The 26,320-nt window shown below is 43.3% G+C and overlaps 1 protein-coding gene and 1 long non-coding RNA gene across 3 annotated transcripts in view; one reads left to right on the plus strand and one right to left on the minus strand.

The window, feature by feature from the left end:
- Positions 1-16,877, minus strand: part of LRP2 (LDL receptor related protein 2) — a 213,975-nt gene extending 197,098 nt beyond the window's left edge. For both annotated transcript variants that reach the window (XM_021923700.2, XM_031651331.1), the window contains exon 1: positions 16,518-16,877. In XM_021923700.2, coding sequence (XP_021779392.2) covers positions 16,518-16,596 — 79 coding nt within the window. In that variant the 5' untranslated portion in view covers positions 16,597-16,877. The remainder of the gene's footprint in view (positions 1-16,517) is intronic.
- Positions 12,333-26,320, plus strand: part of LOC110740889 — an 84,817-nt gene continuing 70,829 nt past the window's right edge. The window contains exon 1 of the long non-coding RNA XR_002516143.2: positions 12,333-12,403. This is a non-coding gene — a long non-coding RNA (uncharacterized LOC110740889). The remainder of the gene's footprint in view (positions 12,404-26,320) is intronic.

A 26,320-nucleotide genomic window follows, 5' to 3' on the forward strand; every position in this document is an offset into this window, starting at 1 on the left:
AAAGCACTTCATAAAGGCCAACTCTCTTTTTCACAGACAGAAAAATGGAGGTTTGACCACTTGGCCCCACCTCAAAAGGAAAAGAGGGGGCGGTCAAAAAAAAAACCGAGCAATGTTAGGGAAACTCAGAAAAACATCCTACATGACTCTTGTTGCTCTTGTTCTGAGTTAGCAGAACCATTGCTTCTCTTCAAAAACCAAACAAAACAAAAAAGTCAACTGTCTTTGATCCACCAATGTGCCCATAGAACAGGAAGGCCCTGGAAGGAACCAAAGTCCCAGGTCACTGTGACAAGTCACACTTAGACCTCCTAAAGGGAAGAAGTAACTACAGCTTTAATAAAATCCCATCCTTCTTCCTATCCCTTTCTCCTTCCTTCAATCACAGCAAAATGCTTGAAAACTAAATCTGGATTACAGTGGGATTTTGTTGCACATATTCACAATCAGCAACAACTATTAAAGACCCTTTTGATTTCCCTTACAGGGAAACGAAAGTGTTCAATACAATATGATCCTTCTTAGCCCAAGTCCCTCTTGGTGCCATGTTCTCTCGTCTGCACTGTTGGGTTTAATTATTTACAGCTAGAAGCATCTAACTTCCACTGTCTTTCAGTTAGTACGTTCAATTTTTAAACCATGCATTTTGTTTTTCACTAGAATCTTAGCTTTCAATGATTACTTAGCAAATTCTTTCAACACCTCACTGCACCAAATATTAGGGAAGAAGTAAATTCTTATATCAGAAGTGACCTTGAAAAAAAATGCAGAATTTTGGTACATAAAAACCAATCATTTAACAATTGACTTAGGACATGTGTATATTCAACTTTATGCATTTGCAAATCCTTTTTTTATTACACAGTAACTTAAAAGAAAAACAGAGCTAGGCACAGTGGCACACACCTTAGTCCCAGCTACTCAGGAGGCTGAGGCATGAGGGTTGTTTGAGCCTAGGAGTTTGAATCCAGCCTGGGCAACATAGTGAGACCCCCATCTCTAAAACATAAAAATTTTTTTAAAAAATTCTAAATAGAAAAAAATAGGATTCCCTATAGTAATCATAATGGCCTAGACAAATTGTAACTGCCATGTACATTAAAATCCAAGGGTCAATTATCAAACTTACCAGGCACCATTGAATCCCCAAGGAATGGTTGATAGAGTCTTACAACTATGTTCCTTTTAAGGACAACTTTTCCTTTTGTTGTAACAACTCAATTTCAATTGCTAACTAGAGGAAGGACAGCCACACTGGAAGTGTGTAAGTTCTATCTTTGAGGCCCTCCTAATAGATCACAGCTGAAATTCCCCATAAAGCCATTCTAAGAAAAAGCACAAGCATAATAACCCTTTCTTCCCCAGAAAAGGGAGTTGGCTTATTTTCAAGACTATATCACACCTCTGGTACCTTCTTTCCCTCTTTCCTCCCCATTAAAACATACCAGCTTTGTGTCTTCTCTCTGAACCTCGCTCTGACAAACATTTACTGTGCATTACTATCTCAACTAACTAGTTTACCCTACAGGAGTGAACATTTCCACATTGTAATAGGGGTTTCAGGAGGAAACAATGTCTTACTCTGAAGAACTGACTTTAGTAATGACAGAACAGCGATCTTTGGCCATAGTGAGAGATACTTTGGGGCCAAGAAGCCTTTAAGCACACCCAGCACATAGGAAATGTCCTCTCCATCTCTACAACAGCAGTCTTCTCTGGGAAGTAAAGAAACTCAGCTCTCACTTGGTTGTTCATTTTTTTCTTCAATGACTTTAAATAAGAGAACTTAATAATTTTTTCATTAATAGTAAACAATAACAACTTCTGAAAATCTGTGGATGACTGCTGTCCCTACTGGAAGGTTAGAATTGAACTCTCTGATTAGGTAAGGGTCCTTTGAATTAAAAGACATATAATTATAGAGGAAAACAAAAGGTGTTCCCAGATAATGAAATAGTAGTATAGGAGAAACCCAGCAGCAGACAGAAATCAATCTGTACCTAAAAAGTACAGTCTTCTAGTCTTCTAGAAGGAAGTGGAAATATACTCTGTTCAACAGTAAGTTGTTTTGGATGTGGTTTATGTTGAGGGACTCTCTCTATACTCTGCAGTACCTAGTTACATCATGCCTAGAGCATGATAAGGCTGCAACATATGTTGAATGAATGAACGAACTGCCAAGAGTAGCATAAAAATGTCCAAAAGTTGGGTCGCAATGGTACCAGCCTCTAAAATGAGGTCAGCTGATCATAATATGAGAAATTAAATGAGGCTTCGTTTGATTACGTACAGAGGAAATATCTTCTACTTGCTCCAAATTATCCATGGTGGCAACATATGCAAATAAGAGTTCTGGGTTCAAATGTTGGTTCTGCCACTTAGTAAATGAATCACTTTGGGTAAATTACCTCACCTGTCATTGTTTTGGTCCTTTAGCCATAAAAGTTTTACTGTTTCTACATAAGTAGGTAAACTAATACCTACAAAGCACTTAGGCCAGTGCCTGGTATAGAAAGCACTCAAATAATTTAGTCATTTTTATTGTGGCTTATTTCCCAACTTCTCTACTCCTCTATGTGTGGAACTCCATCATTCTCCTGCCTCCAACTTATTTGTTATGTACGAAGTCCTCAAAAGAATGGGGACTGAGATGAGGGAGACTATGCCCAGGAGACAAGTGGCCATGGGTCCTTTTCAGCAGTCAGGGGCCCTCTTGGGCTGTGCCCATTTTTCCTTCATTCATCAGGAACAAGACTCATGAATGTCCTGACTTGACATGTGATGTTCTTTCCACCACAATCCATGCTGCCTCCCTGAGTGGAGAAACCACTCCCCTCTTCAAAGAGGGCCTTTTGTTTGATCAAGGCTGTTTTCACTGTGTCATGGTCTCAGACAGCTTTCTTTTGTGTTCTGTTTAAATACAGAATGACAGTCCACTAACATGAAGTCTAAAAATGTTGGCTTATCTTTTTGTAAAAGCTACTGTATCAAATCTGTCCTAAAAATAGCAGAATAACCCATTCTGTATGTACAGGGGAATTCTCACAGGGTAACCAAGTATCTGGGATGGAAGTTACAAAGAAGGAGGCAGATTCAACTACTCTCAAATGCATTGGGAATCACCAGCAGGGTGGGAGTGGGAGGCATTGGGGTGGAGAAAAGGGGGGAGTGAAATGGAGAGAAGCAGCGTTGCTAAGCCACTTGCTTTGATAGAGACAGCAATTTTCCTTTTTCTCCATCAGGACCCTGACTGGGCCTCCAGGGGCCTCGAGGAATTAAGAGCTGGTAGTACCAGGGAATGGTGATGAGCTGAGGATGCCCCTTCTTAGCACCCATGGTGGCATCTGTCCATTCACTTATTCAATGTATATTCACTTATTTAGCCCTTTTCTGGACACTAGGGAAAGCAATGGATAAAAGAGATGAAAATCCCTGCCCTTGTGCCATTTACATCTTAGGGAAAGGAAGATAATAAGTAAGGAAATAAACAAACAATTAAGTTACATACCTTATGTCAGATGGTGGTAAGTGCAATGGAGAAAGTAAATCAGGAAAGAGGAGATCGGGAAAGAATCAGAGAAGGCCACACTAAGAGGGTGACCTATGAGCAAAGACCTGTAGGAGGAAAGGAAGTAAGTCATGCACCATCTGAGGCAAGAGCACTCAGGAAAAGGGGGAGCAAGCGCAAAGGCCCAAAAGTGCTCATCATGTCGGGGAAAACAAGGATATCACTGTGCCTGGTACACTGTGCCTGGGGAGAGGAGAAGGAAATGAGGTCAGGGAGGTGATGTGAAGGCCAAATGGTTAGGGTCTTGTAGATCATAGTAAGGACTTGGACTGTGACTCTTCATGAGATGGAAAGCAGTGGTACACCCAGAGATGTGCCATGCAGCTTCCCCTTACAGGAAGGACCAGCTACAAGGAAGGACTTTTCTTCCTGCAATCAGCTCCTTTGGGGTCTGCCTCAGCTATAGAAAGCTACCTGCCCATGGTCATGTCCTTCCAGGACAGGCCACATCCAGTGACTAAGCAAGGCCATTTCAGCCTGACACAGGACACTCTAATAGGCAACTCTTGCTCCAGAGCTTCCTCTGGGTTGACCAAGGGCTGCCAGAGTTCAACTTCTTCTTCTGCCCATCCTGCTTCCTCCCTTTCCCTTCACAGGCATTGATCTTACTAAATATCATCATATACTCCAAGCTGCATTTCAGTGTCTGTTTTGGGGCAACCCAACTTGTGTATGACAGACACCATGGAAGCTTCTGAGCAGAGGGGTGCTGTGATCTGACTGATGTTCTAAAAATGTTGCTACAGCAAGGAAATCAGTATGGAAGCTATTGCAATCATCGAGGCAAGAGACAGCAGTTGGTTGAATCAGGGTGGCAGAAGTGAAGATGGTGAAAAGTAGTTGGATTCTAGATATATTTTGAAGATCAAAACAATGGGATTTTCTAAGAAATTCTATATGGGGTAGAAAAGTAAAAGAAAAGTCAACGTAGGATACAGTTTGAGGCCTGAGCAAGGATGAGGAAGCCATTTGCTGAGATGAGAAATTCTACATGGAAAGCAGGTTTGGGCATTAGTGGAGATCAGGAGTTCATTTTTGGACATGTTAAGTCTGAGATGACTGTGGGCCAGCCAGGTGGACATGTCAAATGAGCAGTTGGATATATGGGTCTAGACTATAGGGTAGTGGTCTCGATTAGATTCATAAATTTGAAAGCTGACAGCATGTACCCGGTAAAGAAGTACATACGGAGTCCTCAAAAGTATGGGGACTGAGGCCAGGCACAGTGGCTCACGCCTGTAATCCCAGCACTTTGAGAGGCCAAGGGAGGAGGATGACTTGAGGTCAGGAGTTTGAGACCAGCCTGGCCAGCATGGCAAAACCCCATCTCTACAAAAATACAAAAATTATCCGGGCATGGTGGTGTGTGCCTGTAATCCCAGCTTACTTGGGAGGCTGAGGCAGGAGAATCGCTTGAACCTGGGAGGTAGAGTTTGCAGTGAGACAAGATCATGCCTCTGCACTCCAGCCTGGGTGACAGAGTGAGACTCCATTGGAAAAAAAAAACAAACTATGGGGACTGAGATGAGAGAGACTATCCCCAGAGGACAAGTGGCCCTGGGTCCTTTTCAGCAGCCTGGGGCCCTCTTTGGTTGTGCCTATTTTTCCTTCTTTCTTTAGGAACAAGACCCATGAATGTCCTGACTTGACATGCGATGTTCTTTCCACCACAGTCCGTGCCGCCTCCCTGAGTTGGGAAACCACTCCCTGCTTCAAAGAGGGCCATGAGACAGGATGAGGCCACCAAGGAGGCAGTGTAGCTAGAGATGAAAACAGGTCAGGGAAATAGACAGGAACAAGCATGAGATACCCGGGGAAGGCAAGCAAGGAAGAAAATAAACCAAGAGAATGCAATTTCTTGAAAATCTAATTGTTTCAAGGAGGAAGTCAGGATATACTGTGTCTGATGCTGCTAACCAGTTAAATAAGACCAGAGCTGAAAATAGATCACTGGATTTAACAACATGGAGGTCATGAGTGACTTTGACCAAAAAGAAAAATCTAGCATGGATGGGGGCTAAAGCAAAATGGCATGGATTTGAGGAAAAATTGAAAGGTAATTACAGTGGATATAGGCACATCTGTACAAGAATTTTACTGTAAAGTGGAACAGAAAAAATAGAGTGATAGCTAGAAGGTAATGTGGAAGAGAGGATATCATAAAAGAAAGAGGGGACAATTGCAGAGAGGTGAGAGGGAATGGGATCTAGAACATGAATGAAATGGTTGGACTAAGAGCATGGAAAATTCCAGTGTAATAGGAGGAAAGACAGAGGATATAAGCTGAAGTTCAAATGATGATGGCTGAGTTATAGAAGTTTATGGAATTCTCTTCTGGTTGCTTCTATTTTCATAGTTTTAAAAAGCTCACTCTACATCTGAGCAGGTGATGTCAGAGGTTTGAGGATAGAGGAGAAGATATAAGGAAGCAGGAGAAGCAATGGACAGGCTAGGAAGCAAGTCCTAAGCTTGAGATTGGCTTCATGAATGTCAAGCGAGGCTAGTCAGTATAGTCGTGTTTTTCTCCTGCCATATTTGGCTACAGAGATGCAGATGTGGAGAACTGGATTTAACCATGATCAGGGTCTTGCCAAGCACAACAGAGCCAGATAAAGGGGCCAAGCTGCTGAGGGCGTATGTAAGCAGGGAAGTGAAATTAATCATGGCCATAAAATATAAGCCGAGGAAGTAAATAGGTGAGGGATTTGAGGGACGGTGAAGAGGCGGTAGGATCAACAAACTGTAAGTCCCAATGAGGTCAACAAGTAGTTGAGGCTAGGATACAAAGGAAATGAGCTATGAAGTTTTTCAATACTCCCGTTCCAAACATGGAACAGACAGCTTCTCTAGAAGCCAGTGGGCTGTGACAGCGGTGCTCTGAGATGAATTCCTGACATAGGTGAGAAAAGATTAGAAGACCTGCAACAGTTATTTACCTCAATGAATCTAATGAATCTAATGTTCTTAGGAGGGTCTGGGGAGAACTTCAAAGGTGACCAAGGTAAGAGCAAAACATAACAATTAAGACATAAACAGTGGCACATTTAGGGAGAGGTTCAGGACCTGCCACACTGGCCAAAAATGGAGGTGGCCAGGAATGAGGGCGGTACTTCATGTCACCCTCAGACTTAAAAGAGTCCTGTCCTTGTTGTAGCTACCTTGTAACATTCCCATCCAAAAGAAAGAGATTAACAGAGTATATTTAACTGCCACTGAAGAAATTTGCAGTGGCAAGTCAGTTCATCTGTAAGTCTGTTTACAAAACTGAAAAATGAGAGGGTACCTAGATTAGATGTTCCCAAAATGTGTCCAGCCCACATAATCACCTGGAAACTTTTAAAAATACAGATTTTCCACATTTTCTTTATCTAGTCTATCATTGATAGGCATTTGGGTTGGTTGTGGCACATATACATCATGGAATAATATGCAGCCATAAAAAATAATGAGTTCATATCCTCTGCAGGGACATGAATGACACTGGAAGCCATCATTCTCAGCAAAGTAACATAGGAACAGAAAAACCAAATACCGCATGTTCTCACTCATAAGTGGGAGTTGAACAATGAGAACACATGGTCACAGGGAGGGCAACATCACACACAGAGAGGGGAACATCACACACAGAGAGGGGAACATCACACCAGGGCCTGTCAGGGGGTGGGGGTAAAGGGGAGGGAGAGCATTAGGACAAATACCTAATGCATGTGGGGCTTAAAACCTAGATGAAAGGTTGATAGGTACAGCAAACCACCATGGCACATGTATACCTATGTAACAAACCTGCACGTTCTGCATATGTATCCCAGAACTGAAAGTAAAATAAAATAAAATTTTTAAAAATGCAGATTTTCATACCCCTGCTTTAGTAAGAGTGGGTTTTAAGAATCTATATTCTTTTTTAAGTTCTTCAGGTGATTTTGATGATATGCCAAGTTTGGGGAGCTAGCTGACTTTATCTAGGGTCCTTAGAAATTATAACAATCTGTAAGTTATTGTGATGAAATAATACTTTCGAGAACATAACTAAAACCTTCTCAAAGTTGGATTCCCCTAGATAGGATCAAGGAAACATGTAGCCCCATTTGCCCTGGCAGCCATATCAGAATCATATGGAAAGCCAGACTGCACACAAAGGTGAAACTTAGAGGGGAGTAGGGTCAAGGAAAACACAAAGAAAGAGAACTGGAACCCTGACTGCACCTCCCCTGAACCCCACTCTGCCTCAGTATTTTTTACTCACATAAGCCAACAAATACCCTTTATTGTGTAGGCCATTTTGAGTTGGGTTTTCTGTTTCTTGCAACAAAAAGTATCCTCCACACCCTTCCCCACATCAAAATTAAACCATGCTAGCATGTATCACCTCCCTTCTAGTGAGATTAAAATGTGTGTAGGATTGCCATATTTCTGATAAAATACTTTCATTCTTAAATTCGACTTTAAGAATTCCCTGATAAAATAAATGATTTTGGCTGGGCATGGTGGCTAGCGCCTATAATCCCAGCACTTTGGGAGGCTGAGGCAGGAGGATCATTTGAGCTCAGGGGTTTGAGGCCAGCCTGAACAATATGGAGAAACCCAATTTCTGCAAAAAATATAGAAATTAACTGTGCATGGTGGTATGTGTCTGTAGTCCCAGCTTCTTGGAGGGCTAAGCCAAGAGGATCGCTTCAGCCTGGGAAGTTGAGGCTGTAGGGAGCCATGTTTACATCACTGCACTCCAGCCTGGGTGATAAAGTGAGACCTTGTCTCAAAAAATAAAGATAATGATTTTGATTTTTTCAACCTTTACTCAGGAAATTGTCTCCTTGTTAATGACATAAAAACCAAAGAACTGGGCCCAAAGTGACAGGCAAATCACTGACACTATAAGACAGAATATTTTTATATAGGAATTCAAGAACGTCCAGCATGACAGAAGTGTAGCTACTTTCCTTTTTGTCTTTTTCAGGTTTCCTCAACACCTTCAAAAGTACATATGCTGTTACTTAATGTGAATCAGTAGATCAGTGAGGAAAGACTTATTTTCAAAGTTACTAGGAACCTTCATGTGTTATTGGCTGATAGGACATAAATTTAAAGGAGACCTTGGATATTGCTTACAAACTTGGATCTCAAGATCTGGACAATAAATGCGCCATTGTATCCATGGTAACAGTGGCTCAACTATTCAATGCACAGAATGGTAATTACATTTCCTCCTTTCATTCATTTCTCACTGTTTCCAGTAACCTTGGGGTCAGGCATGACCTGAGGGCTAATGACCAAAAGTGAAACTTCAAATTGTCTAATCTGTCATTATCTAGGAAAGACTTACATTTCTTTGCACTGAATTTCAGTGCTATCCTAAATCAGAAGTGACCTAATATAAAAGTTAGCCATCTTACTTTTGGAATGAGAATATCTCCATTTTCTCAGCAAATGTGATTAGAGATAAGACTTAAATTAGAGACCAACAAAGTAATCATCAGCAAAGAGTACATATATCTGGCATTTCTGAATTAATCCAATAAGGTGTGATGGATACCTGTTCTACCATTTATGAAAGAAGTCCGTAGGTGAAGTGCTAAGGACACTCAGATATGCACCAAGATGTATTCTGTCTCCACAGAAGCATCTTAACCTGTCTCTAAACTCTTTGAGCTTCTTTCTCTCTACCCCATCCTTATAGCCAAGGACTAGTGCTTGGAAAAGGGACAAAGTCTTAGGAACATAAACATTGGAGTGAAGTAAATTGGAAAAGGAGCAGGAGCCTAAGATCAAAAAAAAAAAAGAAATACTACACTGGACTCAAGGAATCTTGTAGTCTGATTCTCTCAGCTCATTTTCCAGAACTTTCCTGTCTATCACAAAGCTCTGCTCCAAATAAGAAAACTTTAGGATCCAAATAAACCTTCTAAAAGTCCTTCTTTCTCCTGTTCTCCTTCTAAACTTAAAGTTGCAACATGGTCACATGGGCACAGATCACCATGTCTTTTTTCTTAATGTTTCCAATACTTTTCTCCTTTCAATTCTGTAAGTTACCCCAGGGCTGCCAGCTCTTGAGAAATTTCTGTAGCTTTTTCAAGTGTGTCTTCACATATAAAATGAAAATAACATCATCAGTCAATTTTATTTGATAAGGTATACTGGACACTTTTTATTTTTGCATCCCAGCATCTGTTCACCATTCTCCCAATAATTACCCCCATTTCTCTCTGGACTCCACCCCTTAGTACATGATCTCAAAAGACTGAGAATATAGCCCAGGCTTAAGCCATGGAAACACAGCATGACCCAGGATTCAGTGGTTAGTTCTTCAATGAGCTTATGACCTAAGCAGAGCCCCTGAGATGCAACTGAAACTTTTGCTGGGAACAGTTAAGATAAAAACTCTTATTCTTTCCCAGTGGACCTGATCTGATAGGAGGTGCTCCAGAGCCACTGACAGCCACTTTATATCAAAGGAGAACATGTTTAAGAATGGAGTCATCTCAGAACCAGGAGATGGAGAGAAAAACAAGATTGGCATGACATAGTTTGAGCCTCCATTTTTTGTTAGGTTGAACCAAATGAAATTGCCAATATTTGACTATTTCTGCGTAGGAAAAAAATCAATCTCAAATGGATCAACCTAATTATCTGTATCTTTTCAACTACGTATTTATTTTCTTTGAGACAGGGTCTCGCTCTGTCGCTGAGGCTGGAGTGCAGTGGCGCGATCACAGCTCACTGCAGCCTCAACCTCCTGGGCTCAAGGGATCATCTCACCTCAGCCTCCCAAGTAGCTGGGACCACAAGGACACACCACCATGCCTGGCTAATTTTTTGTATATTTTGTAGAGATGGAGTCTCACGATGTTGCCCAGGCCGGTCTCAAACTCCTGAGCTCAAGCAATCCACTCACCTCAGACTCCCAAAGTGCTGAGATTTATAGGCATGAGCCACCACACCCACCCTCAACTATGTATTTCAATAAATTTCCTTTTTGGCTTCAGGCAGTTTAACTTGGTTTTGCGACATTCACAAACATAACAGTACTTGAATAATATGTGAAGTTGTGGTAGCCTCTATAAGGATGTAACAACATGCACAGACGCATCATTCACAGACCCACTTGTAAAGAAGATACCAAAATACCGCAGTACCTTCCTCCCCTCAAGTTTCGCAAAAGTAATATTCTCATAAAGGGTAATAATGATGAATGGAAATATACATCAGACATCACACTTTATTAAACGTTTCACATTCATTGCCTCTGCATAACCACCCCGTGAGGTAGGTATATACCCATTTTACAGATAAGAAAACTGTCCCAGAGCACCCAGAGTGTGTGGTACTGGATTTCTCAGATAATAAAGGGCAAAGCTAGGCATCAAACCAAGATCCTCTAACTTCAAAATCACAAGCCCTTCCCACTTCATCTCAAAACGCTGTAACTGTCAAGAAATTACTTAGGAAACATTTGCATTAGGAACATATGAAGAACCACAGAAATGCTCTTGACATTTCAAAACAACTACTATCTGATCATTATCAAGAAGCATCCCAAAACTCTGTTGCTGAAACATCTCCAATCTTTCTAATGCTGGTGAGATCCTGGGCAGGGTTATTAGGAATGAGTCAATGACTATTTCAGAATCTTAAATGCAAAACTGCAGTCCATTTTAATTGTGAGATATCTAGACACCTCTTTTCAGTTCTCATCTTCCTTAATCTTTCTGTAGTATTGATACTATTGACTCATCAGCACACTGTTGATATTTAATAAATATTCATGGAAAAAATAAAATAAACATTCACAGAATACACAATAGTGGTAAAATTTTTTTAATTACTCAAGACTATAAAGTTAATAGGATATGATAGAACCATTTGATTTATACCAAAGGTTCCATCGAGCTTATTTCTTCCGTGCTAGAATAGGGCTTCACAATTAGTACATTTTTAGTTCCTCTAGATTCATGCAATCAACCTTGAGAACCCCTTTCCTATCCATTCAACACTCTTTCGTAAGCACCTTCTACTTTCTTTTCTTTTTTTTTCTTTTTTTAATTTATTTTTATTTTATTTTGTTTATTTATTTACTTTGAGACGGATTTTTGCTCTGTCGCCCAGGCTGGAGTGCAGTGGCACAATCTCATCTCACTGCAACCTCTGCCTCCCGGGTTCAAGCAATCCTCCTGCCTCAGCCTCCCAAGTAGCTGGGATTACAGGCACGCGTCACTACACCCAGTTAATTTTTGTATTTTAAATAGAAACAGGGTTTCACCATGTTGGCCAGGCTGATCTCCATCTCCTGACCTCATGATCCTCCTGCCTCAGCCTCCCAAAGTGCTGGGATTACAGGCATGAACTTTCTACTTACCTTGTTCTAGCTACTAGGACTTAACAGAAACTCCAAAGCCAGTATGACAATGCACTCGCTTCTGATTACACAGGAAGTACATCTAGGATCTTGGTATCATTATTTTTACGTGGAAATTTTAAATTTTAATTTAAAACTTTTAAAAACCTGTCAGTGTTCTTACAGTGACTGACTAGAGAACATGAGCAATGATTATGACCTAATAATTACCTTTAGTAAGACAGAAAACCTAGTCTTGCAGCAGCCTGCACTACAAAACCCAAAGATCTTCAGGAATGTGCTTTGATGGCTCAAGAATTTGAAAAATGGATCTGGAGGTATGGTCTTTGGGAGTAGGGGCACTGACATGGCATCAGTTCTGGACCAGGCTGAAAGCACATGGTACATGGTTGTAATAACCTACCACAGGATTCCTCTTTGACCTGGGACAGGTAACCCATCCAGTTGTTTAAGATTCATCTGCTCATCAGACTGTGCCTTATCTGGTAAGTCAGGATTCCAAAAGGAATCTAGAAATCTCAACCAACCAAACAGGCTGGGGACATTCAGAAGGCATGAATCTAAATGGGGACATTTAGAAGGCATGAATCTAAAAAATGGTCCACTGCAAATTTATATCTTAGCTCTATCACAGGCTACATGTCCTTCGGCAAGAAACCTATTAACCGCCTTCCCTTTCATCCTCTCAGCCCCTTGCTTTTCCCTCCTGGGCTAATTGATTATGTGTAAGAAAAAAAAAAATGCAAGCAGACCAGTTGATATCTAAGGTTGCCTCCAGCTGTAAAAAGTCTGAGTTTCTATTAAACTGAGACAGGTGCATGACTGAAGGGAGTTCAGGCAGAAGTCTTATGAAGACTGGCAAAGAGAAACCTTTTCAAATAGAGAAAGAAAAGCCAATAACTGTGAAATGAAAGCAGCAGTGAGGTTCCAGAGTTGTGATGGAATAAAAACAATACATGTTTGCTATTGCCCCCACAATCCTTTTAAACATATAAACTTCATGTGAAGATGCAATTGTCATAAAAGCTGATACAAGCTCTTAAAAACATTACCACATTTTTATTGGATTAAAGAATATAATGTTGGGCCAGGTAAGGTGGTTCCTGCCTGCAACCTCAGCACTTTGGGAAGCAGAGGTAGGAGGATCATTTGAGGCCAAGAGTTCGAGACCAGCCTGGGCAACACAGTGAGACCCCATTTCTATTTTTGAAAAATAAGTTTTTTAACTTAATAAATAGAATACAACTTTGTTTAAGGCCAATACTATTTTCTCAAAAAAAAAAAAAAGAAAAGAAAAGAAAAAGAAAAAGAAAAAAACTTCCAATCACATGCTAGGGTCTGAGAAGTCTTCAGAGAACTGTTAGTGAAAAAATACGTAAAGAAGACTTTCCTATGTATACTTGAAAATTGGAAATATGAATAGGAAGCAAAACAATATGTTACTTTAAGTGTTGATAAATATAATAAAAATATTATATTTTTAGATTATTTTCTAGTTTATTTTCACTGTCTATACACTTTACACCATGCTAAGCACTTGGCATATTTTATCTCTTTATGCTCACAAGATGTCATTGGGTGAATTCTCTTATTATCTTGTCAATTTTGCAGATAAGCCATCTGAGCTATGCAAAGTTGGTTGACTTTCCCAAGGTGACACAGCTAGAAAGTGGTAAAGCCATTGTTGGAACTCAAACAGCTTGACTCAGAGTTCAGGCTCTCCAAAATGTTTTTTCTTGAAAAGCATTACACAAAAGATAAGGAAAATGCAGATGTGGTATGATTTTTTTCAAAGACTAAACATAGACTACTCAGAACTTTTTCTTTCCTCCAATTTTTAGTGATGTGAAGTTTGCCGTGGTAGCCTACCTAAAATGTAGTGCTTAAATAAAAGCTCTTACAATCTCATTGGATTTTACTTCATATATTAAGTCAGGATCATTACAACAGGATTCTAGAAATCTCAGCATATCAGGCTGAGGATATTCAGAGGAAATGCATCTTAAAATGATCAAGTAGGAGGACTGGGAATGAGAAAACCTGGGTTCAGTTCTTAGAAACCTGAGGAGAGATTCTGGAAAAAGATCCACAGTTATGAAGCAGCAGGTGGTAAGGGGTTGCATATTGCCCCTCAGTTTCTTTAGGAACCTCACATATGGACAGTAACTTAGGGAGCATGACATTTTTTGTACAAAAGAAAAAAGAAATTGGGCCAGGCGCGGTGACTCACGTCTGTAATCCTAGCACTCTGGGAGGCCGAGGCGGGCAGATCACTTGAGGTCAGGAGTTCAAGACCAGCCTGGCCAACATAGCAAAACCCTGTCTCTACTAAAAATACAAAATATTAGCCGGGCATACTCCCCAGGGCTTGTAGTCCCAGCTACTTGGGAGGCTGAGGTGTGAGGATCGCTTGAACCCGGGAGGCAGAGGTTGCAGTGAGCCGAGATTGCACACTGCACTCCAGCCTAGGTGACAAAGCGAGAGTCGGTCTCTCAGAAAAAAAAAAAAAAAGAGAGAGAGAGACAGAGAGAGAGAATATATACTGTGTACTGTAGCAATTACAGACTCTGAATTCAGAATCCCTTGAGTTTTCCATTTTCTAGCAGTATGAACTGAGACAAATTACTGAATTGCTCTGTGCCTCCACTTTCTCATCTGTAAAACAGTGATAATAAGAGTACTTACTTCCAAGGGATATTATGAAGATTAACTGAGTCAATAAGTATAAAGTGCTTAGAACAAAGCCTGCAACATATATGTGTATGATGGGTTACTATTACTATACACATTATTATTATATATTATTATCATAGAATGGAAGATGGATGGGTGCAAAAAACTATCAAGAAGAGTAGGTGTTGGTGATTTAGTGACTAAACCATCAACCCAGGAAAAAGAATATCTTTTTTGGTTGTACAAGGGCATAGATGAATCAAGGTTAGATTTCCTTTTGCCAGGCACTGACAGGAACATATAGTAAATCCTATAACTATATTTAGGACATGAGATATAACCCTAAGCATTGTGCAAACTTTGCACAATAGTAATAAAACCCTCTTTCTGTGTTACCAACACTGAGAAAGGGTGTTCAAAGGAAGATTATTAATGATCTCTCCCTGCCTCTCCTGCCTTTCCGAAGACTTTTGCAAGACCCGTGGGGTTTGTTAGCGTTTCCAAACTTCTTCCCAGGAAGTCTGAAATGGGTGCTGCTAGGAGTTGCTGTATAATTACTTACTTGATTCCCTCTAAGGAGCTTACGCTAAGAATTGAGGAAAGAAAGCAGATTAACCATTTGAATACATGCCACGGCCCATCCACAAGCCCTCCCCTCACTCCTCCGTAAATGGGGGCTTCCACATTCCCCACCCGTCAACCCCAATATGTGATCCAGGAAAATCAATTTATTGCTTTGGCTAATCCTACAACAATAGGGGTTTCATTTTCATTGTAGGGCAATTAAGTTGTCCGACGGGAGGGAAGGAGCAGGAGGGGAAAGGGGGGACTCTCTCATCCCCACAGACAGATTAGTCCCCGCGGTGGCAGCAGCGTCCCCTCTGTCTGTCTGGTGGTCGGTCACACGCAGCTCCTGGCTGCTACCTAGCAACGCAAAGCCAGGGGGAGAGCTCGCCGGTTCCAGCCTCCTCCTCGCCCTTCCCATTCATCCTCGGTCGGGTCTCGGTCTCTCTCTCTCTCTCTTTCCTCTCTCTCTCTCTTCCCCCGCCCCAGTCGTTCTCTCTCCCCTCCTTCTTTCCTTATTCCTCTATATTTGCTTTTCCTCTTCCCTTCTTACTATTTTTATTCTCTCCGTTTCTTTCTCCCTCTCTTTCCCTCTTCTCTGTTTCTGTTAAAACATAAACTCTCGGACAACTTGAGACAAGTTTAAAGCACTTCATACCAAAAACTATCTGCATTCGATCCCCAAAACTCTGGCCATGCAGACGGGCCCCATTCATCAACACAAAAGCCCCCAGCTCCCAGCTGGAAAGGAAAACTTCAAGAAAAGACTCCAGTCCCTCAGCCGCTCTCGGCCAATCCCACCTCCCGGCCTTATCTTGGCTCGTAAATGATCTGTACGGTGAGAGCGGTCTCTGGGGGTCACCGCGGGACCAAGTTTCACCAGTGGTGGGAGGGGTGCTCTGGCCCGCGGCCCTGGGCGCGCGAAGGGATCCCGGGAGGGGCGCTGCAGGTGGAATGCTGCGCTCGGAGCAGAGCCCGGGACCGCGCCGCCCAGGAGAGAACTCCGCTTGGGAGAGCAGGCTGCAAACCGCAGAGAACCTCGTTCTCCCGTAAAGTGCTTTCCAGGAGGGTCGGACAAACACCCGTGGGAACAAAGACAGGGTCTCTGTGGGGTGCGCTGTCACCGAAACTGGCGGGGCTGCTTTCTCAAGTTTGCTGCCGCTCAGTTCGTGGTGAGCGAAGGAGGGGCGCTCCCGCTCCGGGTTCGCGAAGCAACCTGAGCGCCCCACCGGGAGCAGCTCCCGCGCCGCCGCCAGGCCCTAGCCTCTGCCCGGCCGCGCTCCCCTCCGGCCTCCCGCGGACCCGACCCTGCCACAGCCGGGGAAGTGGGCGCTCCACGAGAAGCTCCGGCCGGGGGCTTACCTTGGCCACTGGCCGGCGCTAGGCAGGCGACGAGAGCCAGGAGTAGCGTGCACGCCACTGCTGCCGGCCCGCGATCCATCCCCGCGACGGTCCCCGGCCTCGCCGTTCCTTCCCCGGGAGGTGGGCGCGCGTAGCACACCGCACCGGCAGCGCCTCTGCTAGCGAAGGCTCCTTTAGGTCTGCACCTCCGCCAGCTCCTAGTGACCAAAAGCCTGCCCCCGCGCCCGAGGCATCCCGTTTTCTACCCGCGCCAGTCCCCACCCTCCAGACAGTGCATAAAGCCCTTTAGACCCGACCGCCCCGGAACAAGCATGCGGGAATCCAGCGGGCAGGCCCCCTGCCGCCCGGCCCGCCCCCTGCACTTTGCAGCGCGGGGAGGAGTGGGCACTCGAACACACGCGCACTCACACATGGACACTCCACAGGCGTGTGCACACTCACACACGCACTCATACAGCCGCATGCACTCCTAAGTGTCACACCAACTGACACAGATTCACAGATTCACTCATATACGCCAGTCACACACGCGCGCACATTCCACAGTCACACTTCCACGCCAACATACATAGTCCCCTTTAAGCGTGCATACATGACCACACTCCGATGCGCACACTCTCACAGGCACACTCACACGTGCACACGCGCTGCCCTCGCCTCTCCGCAGGGTTCGCCGGGCAGAGAAGCCGGCGAGGCGGCTCACGGGGAAATCTGCACGGACGCAGTTTTACTAAATGAGCAATGGAAAAGAATGGACGAGGAGGAAAGTCAAGAATAGAGAAGAGAAAGAAAAAAATAAGAAATGAAAAAGGAAAGAAAAACCAGACAAGGGGAAATGAAGGAGAGAAAGAAAGGGAAAGAGGCGGAGGTAGGGAAGGGAAGGAGTAAAGAGCCTGCTGGATGGAGATCTGTGACCTTCATTCCTGGCCTGATCTCTCTAGGCTCCTTCGGATATCCTGGTTTCCCCTTATAGGATACAGGCTGCTGAGATGGGGTGCTCTGTGTTTTTACAAATTAGAGAGGGAGGTGGATCTTTGTTGGGGAGGTTGGATCCTTATTTAGCAATTATTCAGCACCACATCTACAGGTGTCATGGCCAGATCGCGCTTCTTACAAGTCTGTTCATTTTGAAGCAAAATTGAAAAAGAGCGAACGTCTTCTCCATGCTTCCGGTACCCCTTTATAAGAAGAAACACGAGAGGTTCAGGGAACCCCGCGACTCCCTTCTTTGGGGCAGCTTTGGACAGGCTGGCAAGCGGCCCGGACCCCAAAAGCACAAGTGGCCTTACACCCGCCCTCAGCGCGCGGTCCTCAGCCTGTACGTGACATCAGAGCCCACGGGAGGTGGGGAAAGGAGGGCTGATGCAACTTATTTCCCGGCGTTGGGGACCCTGTGTGAGGAGGGGCTGTTTGGGGACCTGAGGCCATCCCATCATTTCCAGCTCCAGCCCCTGAACCAGCGCGGCAGCTAGTCCCAGGCGCCGGATCCTGGTCCAAGAAGTCAGGAGCCCTTTCCCTCCAGCGAGGGAGCCGTGACGCAGGGAGGAGACAGCCCTGAACGCACGTGGTCGCTGGACAGGTTCCCGCTGCCTCCCTTCCCCGGGGGCGAGAACCTGACAATTACTGCCAGCCCCTTTTCCCGGGGCACCGGTCTTCTGGGGTTCTGCTGACCCCAACAGTCCGGATCGCGTAGCTTCCCTGGGCTGCAGTGGTAGGCGCAGCTTTAGGTGTGGGGGCTAGGGGAGGGAAAGGATAGGTGTTACTTTGGAAAGACAAAAAGAGATAAATACACACAAAAAGAGAAAACTTAGGCTTCAAGAAAAAAAGGTGGAGGGGGGAGCGTTGTGGGAAAGAGTGGGAGAGATTCCTGGATTGGGAAATCCATGGGTCTGTGCTCTGGCCAAAGTCACTGGATCTCTATTTGCCTCCCTGCACAGTGTTGGGCGCTGTGCGGCGCGGAGGAGACAGGACTGGGGACAAGAGAGTTGGGGGCTGGGGAGGGAGGGGGCGACCCGACCCGAGCGGGAGGAGGGAGGCGGCGAGGGGGCGCGACGCTGCACTCCAGTCTTCGCGGGTGATTTATGCCGGTTCCGGGCGGCCGGGGCGATGGTACGAGACCGCGCCGGGGTCAAGCTGGTCCGACGCCCGCTGGGGCCGCGCTGCATAGTCAATGAGCGTCCCCGCACCTCCGAGTTACAAAGAGCGGCCGCCGGCTGGCGGGAGGGAGGACCGCGAGTGCGGGAGGGGCTGAGCTCCCTACAGAGCGCCCGTGGGCGCGCAGGCGCAAGCGTGTGTGTGTGTGTGTGTGTGTGTGTGTGTGTGTGTGTGTCCTTTCACTGTAGCAGCCAGGGCTCCAAACATTCCTTTCTGTACTGAAGAGTTCCTCAATTGTTGTTGTCTTTGTGCTCCAGTGTTGCCAACTTACTGGAATTCCTGACGTGGTTGCACAGCAGGGCTCAGGCTGACCGTACTAGCCAGCTGCGTTTGTGTACGGGGCCGACCCCGCCGTTAATCCCAGAATAACACAGAAGAGGGGAAAGGAGGGAGGGAGAACGGGAGGTAGGAGAGCAGAAAAGGGTAGAGATGGGGGACCACCTAGCGGACCACAGTCCATCATTCGAAGCACTGTGTATGTCGACCCACACGCTTTTCCACTAGAACAACCCATTTTCTCAATGCAATCCCCAATCCGTGACGTTTGAAAACTGCCTGCACCATGCATGTGTTTATCTCTGGCATCCATACCTGAGAATGCCTGTTGCTAGATTGGGGGGATTAAATCTATGGACCAGTACCTGGGAAAGCCCAGGTTAATTCAGTTGCAATTTAAGCCAGCATCGTTTCTCTATAATGCAAAAAGATAATTTCTTTAGTTTTCACATTTCTCTCTCCATACACGTATAGAGGCTTTTCAGAGCAGTCAACCAAAAGAGAGAGGGGAAAGTGAAACCAAGACGCTTCAGCACCACCATTGCCCCAGAAGCCAAGCTGAAATTTACACCATTCTTGACTCCTCCTTCTTTTTTCCACCCCCATTCCCAAACAATCATGAAATTCTGTTAACTCAAATTCATCAATCCACTCATCAATCTAAATTACAGTGAGAGCCTTAGAATGAGCTCCTTGCTATCAGTTATGCCCCCTCCCATCTATTTTCCATTCGGCAACCAGACAATTCAGCTTGGTAGTTCTATCAAACTAGTACTTGCAAACAGAGGTAATTACCCTTTAGAGGGTAATGAAATCAATTTAGCAGGTCAAGGCAAGAATTATATTCAAATGAAATATAACAACATAGAAACTAAAATAACTTTCATGTGGAAAAGTTATGTATAACTTTATAACACTACTGTTTCTCTGTGTGTGTGTGTGTGTGTGTGTGTGTGTTTCCTCCTGAGTGCCACAGAGCCAACTGCCCCCTGAACAGCTCCAATCCAATGTCCTAAGACCTCAAACTCAGCAGGATGGAGCCCAAACCAATACACACACACACACACACACACACACACACACAGTCACCATGTAAAATACATTTCTCATATGCATCTCAGCCAGAAAAGTTTAAGGTATCTCCCCACAAATTACTTATTCATTAAAAAGGGAAAAAGCGACTTTAAGCAGAAAAATATGGTAGATATTTTAATATGTTTCATTATTATTTAAATATGATAAGGTTAACAGATCAAAAAACAACTGCCATTGAAAATATAGTTTCTTATATTCACAGATCCCAAGAGAGGGAGTACACATCTTGCCACAAGGTACCACACAGGGAGGCAGAGGGCAAGGGGAAAAGTGTGGGCAAGCTCCTTTACTATGGTTTCTACCTAAAGGAACAGACAAGGCAGAGTAAGCAGGTTTAGGATTGACTAATTTGTATTTATAAAACAAGCAGGAGGTCAAGGCAAGATGACTAATCAGTCAGGCATATTAACAGATTATCTAGAACAAAGTGTATATGGCATATGCATGCAGGACAGATGTTAAAGCATGAAGCTTAGGCCCAGCACAGTGGCTTATGCCTGTAACCCCAGCACATTGGGAGGCTGAGGCAGGAGAATCACTTGAGGCTTGAGCCTAGGAGTTTGAGGCTGCAGTGAGCTATGATCACGCCACTGCACTCCAGTGAGTACCCCTCTCTCTCTCTCTCTCTCTCTCTCTCGCCTATATATATTAAGGCATTACATTTACAGAAGTTAGAAATGTGGTAAATACAATAGACTCTACATTGAACCAAGGAATCAAAGTCAACACAACAATCAAAACTAATATAAGACAAACTGACATCACATTCCTCTGGTATGACACACTCTGAAGGATACAACAGCACTTCTGTGGTATTACTGTGCATGCCCCAAATCTAAGCAGGAGAAAACATCAGTCAAATCAATGTTTTCTCATTTTTTAGAATGTCCAAACTGAGGGACATTTAAGTACTAAAGTATAGTATTTTCAGTATATTTTGTATACTTCAAAAATGGCAAGGTCATAAAAGACAAAGAAAGGCTGAGATATGCAGTTTAGAGATATGCAGCGCATGACCCTAGGGTGGATCTTGGACTGGGAAAAAAGTATCTTTAGAGGATGTTATTGGGAAAATCATATATGCATGCCCTCAGAACTCTATTTACTTCCCTCAGCCCAGCACTTGTCATATTTGTTGTATTCCCATGGCCTTCTCAAAACTCTTCTCCCTCTGCAGCCATAATAATCTTTTTTAGTCATTATGCCAACCATACACTTGCCTGATTACAACCTTTCAATCATTGTTCCATTATTCCACAACTAAATGCAAAATTTTTAGCATAGCCTACAAACCCTTGCATGATGGGGCCTTTGACAATCTCTCAAACTTTACTTGACAGTTCAGCCACACTGGCCTCCACTTGGTTCCTCAAACATGTACTATGTGCTTTTGCAGCCTTGAAGGTGTGATTAAGATATGTAGGTCACCCTCCCAAGACTAATCCAGGAAGAAGTTGAATCCCTGTATAGACCAATAACAGGCTCTGAAATTGAGGCAATAATTAATAGCCTACCAACCAAAAACAGTCCAGGACCAGACAGATTCACAGCTGAATTCTACAAGAGGTACAAGGAGGAGCTGGTACCATTCCTTCTGAAACTATTCCAATCTATAGAAAAAAAGGGAATCCTGCCTAACTCATTTTATGAAGCCAGCATCATCCTGATACCAAAGCCTGGCAGAGACACAACAAAAAAAGAGAATTTTAGACCAATACCCCTGATGAACATCGATGCAAAAATTCTCAATAAAATACTGGAAAACCGAATCCAGCAGCACATCAACAAGCTTATCCACCATGATCAAGTGGGCTTCATCCCTGGGATGCAAGGCTGGTTCAATATACGCAAATCAATAAATGTAATCCAGCATATAAACAGAACCAAAGACACAAACCACATGATTATCTCCATAGATGCAGAAAAGGCCTTTGACAAAATTCAACACCCCTTCATGCTAAAAACTCTCAATTAATTAGGTATTGACAGGATGTATCTCAAAATAATAAGAGCTATTTATGACAAACCCACAGCCAATATAATACTGAATGGGCAAAAACTGGAAGCATTCCCTTTGAAAACTGGCACAAGACAGGGATGCCCTCTCTCACCACTCCTATCCAACATAGTATTGGAAGTTCTGGCCAGGGCAATCATACAGGAGAAAGAAATCAAGGGTATTCAATTAAGAAAAGAGGAAGTCAAATTGTCCCTGTTTGCAGATGACATGATTGTATATTTAGAAAACCCCATCGTCTCAGCCCAAAATCTCCTTAAGCTGATAAGCAACTTCAGCAAACTCCCGCATTGCAAAGACAATCCTAAGCCAAAAGAACAAAGCTGGAGGCATCATGCTACCTGACTTCAAACTATACTACAAGGCTACAGTAACCAAAACAGCATGGTACTGGTACCAAAACAGAGATATAGACCAATGGAACAGAATAGAACTCTCAGAAGTAATACCACACATCTACAACCATCTGATCTTTGACAAACCTGACAAAAACAAGAAATGGGGAAAGGATACCCTATTTAATAAATGGTGCTGGGAAAACTGGCTAGCCATATGTAGAAAGCTGAAACTGGATCTCTTCCTTACACCTTATACAAAAATTAATTCAAGATGGATTAAAGACTTAAATGGGCTGGGTGCAGTGGCTCAAGCCTGTAATCCCAGCACTTTGGGGGGCCGAGACAGGCGGATCACGAGGTCAGGAGATTGAGACCATCCTGGCTAACACGGTGAAATCCGTCTCTACTAAAAAATACGAAAAACTAGCAGGGTGAGGTGGCGGGCACCTGTAGTCCCAGCTACTCCGGAGGCTGAGGCAGGAGAATGGCGTAAACCCAGGAGGCAGAGCTTGCAGTGAGCTGAGATCGCGCCACTGCACTCCAGCCTGGGCAACAGAGTGAGACTCCATCTCAAAAAACAAAACAAAACAAAAAAAAGAAAAAAGAAAAAACACTTAAATGTTAGACCTAAAACCATAAAAACCCTAGAAGAAAACCTAGGCAATACCATTCAGGACATAGGCATGGACAAGGACTTCATGTCTAAAACACCAAAAGCAATGGCAACAAAAGCCAGAATTGACAAATGGGATCTAATTAAACTAAAGAGCTTCTGCACAGCAAAAGAAACTACCATCAGAGTGAACAGGCAATCTACAGAATCAGAGAAAATTTTTGCAGTCTATCCATCTGACAAAGGGTTAATATCCAGAATCTACAAAGAACTTAAACAAATTTACAAGAAAAAATCGAATAACCCCATCAAAAAGTGGGCAAAGGATATGAATAGACACTTTTCAAAAGAAGATATTTATGCAGCCAACAGACACATGAAAAACTGCTCATCATCCCTGGCCATCAGAGAAATGCAAATCAAAACCACAATGAGATACTATCTCATGCCAGTTAGAATGGCAATCATTAAAAAGTCAGGAAACAACAGACGCTGGAGAGGATGTGGAGAAATAGGAACAGTTTTACACTGTTGGTAGGACTGTAAACTAGTTCAACCATTGTGGAAGACAGTGTCGCGATTCCTCAAGGATCTAGAACTAGAAATACCATTTGGCTCAACCATCCCATTACTGGGTATAAACCCAAAGGATTATAAATCATGCTGCTATAAAGACATATGCACACGTATGTTTATTGTGGCACTATTCACAACAGCAAAGACTTGGAACCAACCCAAATCACCATCAATGATAGACTGGATTAAGAAAATGTGGCACATATACACCATGGAATACTATGCAGTCATAAAAAAGGATGAGTTCATGTCCTTTGTAGGGACATGGATGAAGCTGGAAACCATCATTCTCAGGAAACTATCACAAAGACAGAAAACCAAACACTGCATGTTCTCATTCATAGGTGGGAATTGAACAATGAGAACACTTGGACACAGGAAGAGGAACATCACACACCGGGGCCTGTCATGGGGTGAGGGGAGGGGGGAAGGATAGCATTAGGAGATATACCTAATGTAAATGATGAGTTAATGGGTGCAGCACACCAACATGGCACATGTATACATATGTAACAAACCTGCACGTTGTGCACATGTATCCTAGAACTTAAAGTATAATAATAAAAAAATAAAGAAAAGATACATAGGTCAGAGAGGTAGAGGTCATGGAGTTGCCTCAGTTCCTTACAGCTCTGTAGATCTAGATCCTAACCTAGCATATCCTTACAAAAATTCCCCCTTTTGCTTGAATAAGCTTGAATGGACCTCTGCCCCTTGTAAAACAGAGCTGGACTGAAACGATCAACAATTGCTAAAAAGACATCATAAGGCATCTCACCTACTAGTCAGCTCCAGTATTTATAATGCTTTTTTTCTTGAAGCCTTTTAAAAAATAGCAATAATAACTTTGGACTCGCCAGCCTGAGGACCAGGTTCTGAGCCATAAATTAACAGCATATCTCTGGTGTGTAGCCAGGGCCAGGAAAGCCACAGCAAGATCTAAAGGGACAGCCAGTGCAACAGACATATTTTCCACAAACAAAAATGAAGACAACAAGTATAATATCACAAGAGAACCCTCTTAGTTTTCAAATAAAGTTGTATGACAAGTCTTGGCAAAGGTTTAAAGAAACAACAAAGACTCTAACAAGTCTCATTGATTGAAAAATAGTTAAATAAAATTGAGGCTTCCCCCCGACCCCCACAAAAAAATCCAAGATATAAAGACACCATTGCAGGAAGACCTGGGATTCAGTTACCTGGGGCTAAGGCCATCACAAATGCTTCCATCAGTCCCTGATCACTAGCACCAGAGTCAAGACGCTGTGCAGGGAGACTTCAGAGTACACAGCAAAGCAGACTAGGAATACAGTTAAGAAAGTCAAAATTGTTAACCTTACCACATTTAAATTCTTCTCTCTCAAGAGCAGTTTATGCCAGTAAAGATCAGTGAAAACATCTGGCTAGATGGGTCTTGAAGGCCAGAAGACCAAGATGATTCCATCAGTCTCACTGTTCCTCTCTTATCTCAGAGATTGGGAAAGTGCTGAAGGTATAGAAAGGCATATGATAAGGAGTAGTATATGCAGGAAGAAAACACCTATAGTTAGTCAGAATGTACATAGGATCCTTCAAGTGAAATCAATGAGGACAATTACTTCGAGGTCACCATTACATGTAAATCCAGTCTTTGGTGTTCACAGGTTTCGGAACATGCACCAGAATTCAGCCAAGCTCCCTATCAAAGGCGTCAGGTCTGTCTTGTTCACCACCAAATCCCCAGAACCTGGCACAGGACCCAATACATGGAAGGCCCTCAGTAAATGTTTGGTGAATGAATAAATGAAATAAGACAGCACAAAGTCTACATTTGGCATCTGGCATTTCAACCAAATCAGAATCTAGATATTGAACAGACTTTACAGGATACAATGTATGCTGAAGTGATCTTGATATCTTGAGTACCATGGAAAAACATTCTCAGAGTATTTCAGTTTGAATTTCTCCTTAGTCATACTTGCCTTCAGGACCTACAGTTAACTTTGCAATGTGAGTTGAAATAGGGCAGTATTTCTCTAATGTCTGTAGAGGACATTTGGCAATATTTGGAGACATTTTTAATTATCACAACTGAGAACTCCTGCTGTCAACTAGTGGGTAGAGGCCAGGGATGCTGCTAAAACATCCTGCAATGCACAGAACAGACCCCACAACAAAGAATTATCTGCCCTCAAATTTCAATAGTGCAAGGTTAAGAATCCCTGAAATAGAACAATCAAATTTTAAATATTTTGACAACAAAGTATTTAAGTTGGATTTCAGACCTAGAGCTCAAGAACAAAATTATAAAATCCATTTAGAAACCACTTCTGCTAATTTCCTTTTTCTAGTACTGGACAATACAATGGGCAAAGGACTATAATTCTGTAGATGAAAGTTCAGTCAAAAGAAACAGACATATCTCACTTACAAGTGGGAGCTGAACAATGAGAACTCATGGACCCAGGGAGGGGAACAAAACACACAGGGGCCTGGTGGGTGGTGGGGGGCACGGGGAGGGAGGGCATCAGGATAAATAGTTAATGCAAGCTGGGCTTAATACCTACGTGATGGTTTGATGGGTGCAGCAAAGCACCATGGTACACGTTTACCCATGTAACAAACCTGCACATCCTGCACATGTATCCTAGAACTTAAAATAAAACAAAATAAAAAAGAAACAGACATAAGATGCAGCATGCCAAGAAGCATTTCAAAATAGGGAAGCTGCATATTGGTTCCTACGCTTCACTGA

Source organism: Papio anubis, chromosome 10 (assembly GCF_008728515.1).
Source record: "Papio anubis isolate 15944 chromosome 10, Panubis1.0, whole genome shotgun sequence".
In the NCBI taxonomy this organism is placed as follows: Eukaryota; Metazoa; Chordata; class Mammalia; order Primates; family Cercopithecidae; genus Papio; species Papio anubis.